Consider the following 8,525-nt stretch of genomic DNA (forward strand, 5'->3'; position numbering starts at 1 on the left):
CTGTACGTTTCTGCCTGGCATAGACAACTACGGAAGCCGGAAAGCAAATACATGCATATCGGAGTGCGCATGCGCAATTGGTCTTTGTCGGAGGAGACTCCAGCGTCCATAGCAACGCAAGAACGAAGTGTACGACTTGCTGCTTCTCGCTCAACCCATGGCCGCCGTGAACCCCCTGTCTAACCCTAAAGGTGTCAAACTGCAGTGCGAGCTGTGCAATAGCCCGGCCTATCTCCAGTGCCCTGGCTGCAAAGTCACCTACTATTGGTAAGTCCACCATCAAGTGAAGGCAATGAATGGAGGGGATATGTGCTTTTATTTTGTCATTTGTAGTAGACTGCTTAAAACTAAATGCTGTTTGGTTGCTGTTTGCTATTGCACTTTAGTTGCAATTTAACACCCAAGTTTGTCAATAAGCCCCAGTATCACTTCCCCAGGTACAATTACTGATGCATTTAGAAAGTAGGGATGCACCAAATCCAGGATTCAGTTTTGGGATTCTGCCTTTTTCAGCAGGATTCGGATTCGGCCAAATCCTTGTGCCTGGGCAGGTAGGGAAATCAAATGACTTTTCATCACAAAAGAAGAATTTTTTCCTTTCCTGCCGCTAATTTGCGAATAATCTTTCACCAAGGATTCGGGGATTCGGCCGAATCCCAAATAGTGGATTCGGCGCATCCCTATTAGAAAGTAATATATAAAACAGCCAGATCAGTTCTAAGAGGTTAAAGGGCTTGTTCACCTTTGCATTCACTTTTGGTAGGACGTAGAGAGTGATATTCTGAGACAATTGGTTTTCATTTTTCAAGCTCTATCATTTATGTTTTTTTAAGCTTTTTATTCAGCAGCTTGCAATTTCAGCAATCTGTTGCTATGGTCCAAATTACCCCAGCAACCATGCATTGATTTAAATAAGAGACTGGAATATAAATAGGAGATGACCTGGACAGTAAGATGAGTAATAAAAAGTTGCAATAACAATACATTTCTAGCCATCCAGAGCATTTGCTTTTAGATGGGGTCAGTGACCCCCCCCATTTAAAAACTGGAAAGAATCAGAAGAAGAAGGTAAGTAATTAAATATAAAACATAAATGATGAAGATTACTTGAAAGGTTTCTAAGAACTGCTGCTTCTATAATATACTAAAAATTAAAGGGATACTGTCATGGGAAAAAAAAAAAAATTCAAAATGCATCAGTTAATAGTGCTGCTCCAGCAGAATTCTGCACTGAAATCCATTTCTCAAAAGAGCAAACAGATTTTTTTTTTTCAATTTTGAAATCTGACATGGGGCTAGACATTTTGTCAATTTCCCAGCTGCCCCAAGTCATGTGATTTGTCTGTTAACAAATTGTAACGGACGGTTGAATCGCGGGACCGCATCAACGAACAGATGCGGCCGCGATCCGACGGGATTTCTAGTCCCATCCGATCGAGATCTCGATCGTGGAAGCCCGTTGGGGGGCCCCATACACGGGCCAATAAGCTGCCGACTCGGTCTGTCGGCAGCTTTTATCAGCCCGTGTATGGCCACCTTAACATTGAGTAGGAGAAACAACAGCCTGCCAGAAAGCAGTTCCATCCTAAAGTGCTGGCTCTTTCTGAAAGCACATGACCAGGTAAAATGACCTGAGATTGCTGCCTACACACCAATATTACAACTAAAAAAATACACTTGTTGGTTCAGGAATGAAATTTTATATTGTGAATTATTTGCAGTGTAAACAGTGTGATTTAGAAATAAAAACGACACCATAAAAATCATGACAGAATCCCTTTAACGCAACATGGATGAGTTGTAACGGGTTTGTTTTTATTACAGACTTGCATAACAAAATCAGGTTTATTTGTGAATTTGTTTTCTAGTGATTCTGATCATCAACAGGCTGACTGGGTAAGTGTCCATGAGAAGATATGCCAACTATTGATCCCCCTGCGCATAGCCCATCCATTTGGCAGCTCTGCAGAAGAGAGAGCCCATCATTTGGAGCAGTTATTACAGAGAAAGGTTAGTGCATACAAGAGAGATGTTAGGAACTCAGGAATATAACATGCTGGTACAATATATGAGAGAACAATGATGTAACCTTTTTAGCCATATCATCAAAATTGGAAGATAGGCAATATTCCAGTGCTCTGGTTTAAGCAATGCAGTTAAGAACAGTGACCCAAACAGAGATAAAAATCCTGAGGTTTCTTTGCATAAATCTGCCAGGTGTGTTTGCACCAGAGCCAACACAATGGTTCCAGATGCAAACAGAAGAAGGTGTCTGCCACCATAAGTGCTGAAATTGCCCTGCTGAGTTCAGCTCTATGTGACTCTAGTCTAAACCAACGGAACAACAATGGTTTATTCCAAAAACCATTAAAGCAAAAGGAACTCTGGTCTGGTGCTCCTTTTAGCAAAAAGCTTCACTGACCTGGGGTTCTTCTTACTGAGCACTACCGACTGATACTCTTCTTCTTTTACTTCATCTTCCTTCAATGCCTGCAGCAGACGCATGCACAGTAGAGTAAAAACTTTTTTGTATAAGTTTTGCTTTTTACTATATTGAACATGCACACCCACGAAAAGAAAGAAGATGCAGGAAAAGCATCACTCCATGGTGCTCGTTGAGACGATACAGGGTATCAGGTAAGCCATTAGTGATTTACACTTTCCTAGAAGGAAAGCTATGGAGGCATTTTATTGCCAAAAGATTAGCTGCAATAGTGCAAGCTAGAATGCTATATTTATTCTGTAGAATGTTTTACCATACCTGAGTAAAAAGCTCTAGAAACTCTCTGTTTGTTTAGGATAGCAGCTGCAGTATTAGCTTGGCGTGACATCACTTCCTGCCTGAGTCTCTCCCTGCTCAGGGCTCAGATTACAGCAGAGAAGGGGGGGGGGAGGAGCAAACTGAGCATGCTCATGCCCAGGGCAATGAGGTTTAAGCTGAAGGCAAGAAGTCTGATACAGAAGCCCATGTGTACACAATAGAAGATAAGAAATACAGTGTTTCTTTTGACAGAGGACTCAGAGCTCTATATATATAGAGAACTATTGTATGTGTTCCATTTGTTTGACTGATAAGGTTTATTATTATTATGTTATTATTCTGATAATCAGCTTTGTATATTTTCTTTAACAGAAACATTTGATTGACATTACCTTAAAGGAAGCCCAAAAGCACCTTTATGGGGGATGGCATGCAGATGTAATCCCAGCAGCCATGCATTCCCTTTCTTTCACCATTGATGTGTTTGGATTGGCAACAGTGGAGTTAGTGCCTGCATACCTTATCCTTGCTGAAGCTAACATTGGTAAGTGGATGTATTCTGCATGACAGTGTTGGATTCTGGCTAAAATAGCAATATTCAAGAGATCATTTACAGCTGAATTAGCTGGAGTTTATGAATCCAATAGATTGGGAATGCAGATGGCACAGAGCCAGAGGGAAACCCAGCATAAAGCTATGGCAAGTTAGTATATGGCATTCTCCAGTAGAAGAACTGTTACAAAAAACAGATGGTGAGTGAAAAAAAAACATGAAATCCATATGAGATCATGCAGTTCAGAAGTTGTTTTAAATAGAGTGCTTTCCTGAGCAAACAGATATATCCTCAAATAACAGATGGCCTAAGTGGTGTGTAATGCAATCAGCTGTGAATGCAACTGCAGGGTTAGTATAGGTTAGGCCTGTTGTAGCTGGAAAGATATTTAGGATTCGGGATGATGTACTTAAAATATCAAAAGAAAGCATAAAAATCAGCACAGTCTGCAGCAGAAAACTGAATTTAATTGGTACTATATATATCCAAACAGCTCTATCATTTTATAGTAACATGCCCAGAGGCTTTTTTTTAATTACGGCAAGCACTCTTGCAGGATCTATTTTGTGTTTAAAGTATTGGCAGTATTTTATTGGTGTTCAGTATTAACCCTTTCCCTGCTAAGAACGTAATTACTATGTTCTTGCAGGAAAAGCCCTAACTGCTAAGCACGTAGCACCCCCCCCATACTAATTTTTTTTGGTGTCGGCACATGCCAGCTGCTTTGGTATATCTATGCATATTGGGCATCAAACTGTTCAGTAGACCCTTGGCGTCAATATTTAGGGTGTTTTACAATTGTATGTACGAAATTAGGTGAGATAAATGCGGCCAATTGCAATATTTTGGATTCGTCAGTATGTGTACTTTCCAAAAATATATGGTTTTGGGGGTATTTGTGCTGTTAAGGGGTCTTGTGTCACAATACACAGTCACTGGTCTATTTTCACAGACGGTGAAAAGACAGCCGAAAAAATTCAAATGCACTAATTTTTTTGGGGGGTCCGCACATGCCAGATGCTTTGGAATATCTTGGTATCTATTGATATGTAGGAGATACGATGCTTCAGAGTTGGAGTATTGAGGCGAGTTTCGGAAATGTCATAAAAATTGCCAAATTTAGGAAAGCTTTGCAGCTTGGTACTTTGGAGTACAAAGGCATGCATACCCATTTTAGATTAGTCAGAATGTGTACTTTCCAAAAATATATGGTTTTCTGGGGTGAACATACATTTTTGTACTTTTGCCCCTTGAAAAATGCTGTAAATGTGCTGATTTTGCAGTATTTGGAATTACAGAACTGATAATTTGTTTGGGGTGTCTACGTTCTGGGGCCCCTATACGCCACATACTTAGGTGTACCTATGCATATTGGGCATCAAACTATTCAGTTGATCCCAGGCTTTCATATTTAGGGTGTTTTATCTTGGTATGTAATGATATGTGTGTCATACGATGCTCCAGATTTGGAGTATTGAGGTGAATTTTGGAAATGTCAAAAAAATTGCCAAATTTAGGAAAGCTTTGCGGCTTGGTACTTTAGAGTAGAAAGGCATGCATACCTGTTTTAGATTCACCAGAATGTGTACTTTCCAAAAATATATGGTTTTCTGGGGTGAACATACATTTTTGTACTTTTGCCCCTTGAAAAATGCTGTAAATGTGCTGATTTTGCAGTATCTGGAATTACATAACTGATAACTCGTATGGGGTGTCTTCGTTCATACTTAGGTGAACCTATGCATATTGGGCATCAAACTGTTCAGCGGACCCCGGGCTTTCATGTTTAGGGTTTTTTATCTTGGTATGTATTGATATGTTGGAGATACAGTGCTGTAGACTGGACACTTTGAGGTCATTTTTCAAAAATGTAACACATTTTTATAAAAACTGCTAATTTTAGGAAAGAATTGCAGCTTGGTAGTTTTGAGTACAAATATATATTTACCCATTTTGAACTTGTTAGAATCTGTTCTTTCCAACAAAATTCTAGCATATTTTGAATGCTTAGGTTGTCCTGAATAAAACAATATCTTGTTTTCCTGGGTAAACTAAAAGACCCCCCCCCCCCAGGAAAGGCCCCTAAAGTGAAAGAGCACAAAATGTTCAAAAATGGTCTGGCAATAAAAGTACCAACTTGGCCAAATTGGCTGGCAGTGAAAGGGTTAAAGACATGATCTGCCATATTCAAGTATATAATACAAAATAAACATTGCTTTCCTGTATTTTAGTGAGGACCGCTTTCATAGAATCCATCCAGTAAAGATCATATATTTATGAAAGCTCACCTCTGCCTATGTATGATGAGAGCCAGGTACTGCTCTGACATTCAGGGTAGGCAGTAGGTACAATATAATCAGCATTTCGGTTAAAGAAAAAATTAGAAAAACATGAAAGCAGGAAACCAAAGTCATTCAGGTGATTTACAGTGCTTTTTGGGGTAAACTAACATGCTTGTCCCCATTCCTTTTTAGGTCTTGGGCATCTCCCCCAGGCAGAGGAATACCTTTCCCAGGCTTACTGGACTGTGTTGAAAACCACTGACTGCAGCAATGCTATCCGATCCAAACTGCATCGCAACCTGGGCCTTCTCTATTCTGCTAAAGGAGAATTTGAAGAGTCACTGCGCCATTTCTCCAATGATGTAGGTTGGGTATAGTACACTAGTAAGGTTCCCACCTGGCCAGTAAAAATTATGCCTAATGCCCATGTAATTACACCAAAATTCTTTTAGATGTATGTATAGTAAAACATGATATCGCCCCTGCTGTGTGCATAATAAAGGTACACTAAATCCAGGATCCTGTTTGGGTTTTGACAAAATCCCAGCATCTTTTGCAGGCCTTTTTTGGGATTATGTGCCCCCATATAAATCAGATCATTGGTGAAGGAACAACTTATCTTAAAACAAGTTTATAGATACATAAAAAAATTTCTGTATCAGCCTTAGTTCTTACAGTGTATAGAAATAGTAAACAGTACCACTATATGTGACCTTCAGGTTTCTCTTTCTAGTGTATCTAGCATAGCAAATAGGGTTTCTCCCAAAATCTCAGCCTAATTGGCTTTCATGATAAGCTACTGTCCAGGTCCGGACTGAGAATTAAAATTGGCCTTGGTATTTCAGGTACACAGAGGCCTAAACAGCCCCCACCAATCCACTAAATACTGACTTTCTATGGCACCTTATAGCAGCCCCTCTGGCATTTGCCAGAACCCACAGATTGCCAGTCTGGGCCTGCTACTGTCTTTCATACAGCACCCACATGTCATTTTCACCAAAATGCCTTTGTGCATGGGTGTTATCACCGCAATACCCTTTCCAGGGGTAAAAACATGCACTGCAGATAATTATTGAGCCCCTCTAGAGTGAGGCTTATGAAACTATGGATTTGGTGCATCTCTAGTACATAGAGGACTAGAATGTGTTGCTATTATACACTCACCATTAAATACCTGCAGAACTGTCCTTACTGCAGGAGAGTACCTATATCAGTATAGTTGTATGATATCTTCCTGTAAAGGCTATTATAATACCTACCTATAGAGCATTTAGTTCAAGGCTTAATTCCTGCCCCCAAAGTATAGTTGTGCTTTAAAGAACAAAAACTTTACACAAAAAAAACCCAGTCTTTTCTTTATCTCCCTTTTATTTCAGGTGTACTTTGCGAGTGAGATGGCAGGAACTAATCACATCAGTGTCACAGGAGGGTATTTTCATATGGCAAACATATTCTTCCGACAGAACAAGATGGACATTGCAGATTCTCTCTACACTGAAGTTAGTACATTCATAATGACTTTGCGCATATTTCTCATGATTCAAGCATATAACTTTATTTTTCATAGTGGTACTTTATAAATATATGTCACAAAGGAAAAACAAAAGCATAACTTGTTCCCAGAACAATAAAATAAACATAGTTAAAAGGTAACTTAAGGCTGGGGTGCCTTTTTGTTAGGCACCGACCAGTGATTATAATCGCTAAACTCACTCTCTCTTACTCAATTCTGTGAGACAGTCTTGTTCTTGCTGTGGCTGCAGTGCTGTGAAATGGTCTTCTGTTCAGTATCACCGCAGTGCTGTAGAGGTGGTCATATATAGGCCAATAATAGCTGCCAAATCCAGACTGAGTGGGTAGGTTATCAGCCTCAGACGATAGCGTGCCTAGCTGTTATCTACCTGGGGATCAGCCAGATATATATCAAACAGGTTTAAATATCCCACGGCATTGGCCCATTGACTCATTCCATGCCCCAGTGATCCTCCATAAACTGCTATGATGATTCAAACATTGTCTCAGGGTCAAAGTGATTGGATCAACCAGCTTGGTCCTCATGAGTGACCAAATTGGGCACATATCTTCTTGACTGGATATTTTAATGTTTGTCCAGCTTAAGATAGATACCTGTGTTACCAGCTTCCTTGCAATGCTTAAAGAGATACTGACAACAGAAATGAAACCTCTATCATAACATTGTGTTTGAATACCATCTCTAATTTTGCCATAAAAGTATTTGCTGATGCTATTACATTATCCAGCTGATCCCCCATGTTCCTCTATGAGGGGGCTGCCATATTTGAGCTTCAGTAGTTTGTTAGCATTAGAAATTGTAACTGACATGTTGAGAAGGGACAGTCAGGTTTAGGAGCTTCAAGTAAAAATTAGTTACAAAAACAGACCTCTCAGTAAAAAAAGATAAACAACTTTTAGGGGCAGATTTATCAAAGGTCTAAGTGAAAACTCGAATGAAAAAAATTTGAATTTCGAGCTAATTTTTGTGTACTTGACTAGGGAATAGTTCAAATTCAATTTCGAATTTGAAAAAAATTTGAAAATTCTAATTATGAAATTTATCATGTACTGTCTCGTGCATCATGTACCATTTTGCCATCTAAAACCTGCCGAATGGCTATTTTAGCCTATAGGGAACCTCCTAGAACCTACTTGGAGTCAATTGGTAGACGTTGAAAAATCTAAGGGTTTTTATGGGAAAAACTTTGAATCGTACGATTCAAATGCTCTATTACTTCGATTTGATTTGAATTCGATTGAAAAAGGACCTATTCGATTGAAAACTAACCTATTTGGCCAAAAAAAACTTCAATTCAATTTCGGTTGGTCTTTTGAATTCAAAATTCGACCCTTGATAAATCTGCCCCTTAATGTACAATAATATTTTGAAGAATAATTTTTTAGTGTCAGTATC

The 8,525-nt window shown here is 39.3% G+C and overlaps 1 protein-coding gene across 1 annotated transcript in view; it reads left to right on the top strand.

The window, feature by feature from the left end:
• The first annotated feature begins 13 nt into the window (after positions 1 to 13).
• The window catches only part of zmynd12.L (zinc finger MYND-type containing 12 L homeolog), a 13,818-nt gene continuing 5,306 nt past the window's right edge, over positions 14 to 8,525 (top strand). The window contains exons 1-5 of the mRNA XM_018226080.2: positions 14 to 267; positions 1,869 to 2,010; positions 3,134 to 3,305; positions 5,789 to 5,958; positions 6,973 to 7,095. Of these exons, the coding sequence (XP_018081569.1) occupies positions 158 to 267; positions 1,869 to 2,010; positions 3,134 to 3,305; positions 5,789 to 5,958; positions 6,973 to 7,095 (717 nt within the window). The 5' untranslated portion in view covers positions 14 to 157. The remainder of the gene's footprint in view (positions 268 to 1,868; positions 2,011 to 3,133; positions 3,306 to 5,788; positions 5,959 to 6,972; positions 7,096 to 8,525) is intronic.

Source organism: Xenopus laevis, chromosome 7L (genome assembly GCF_017654675.1).
Source record: "Xenopus laevis strain J_2021 chromosome 7L, Xenopus_laevis_v10.1, whole genome shotgun sequence".
NCBI classification, from domain to species: Eukaryota; Metazoa; Chordata; class Amphibia; order Anura; family Pipidae; genus Xenopus; species Xenopus laevis.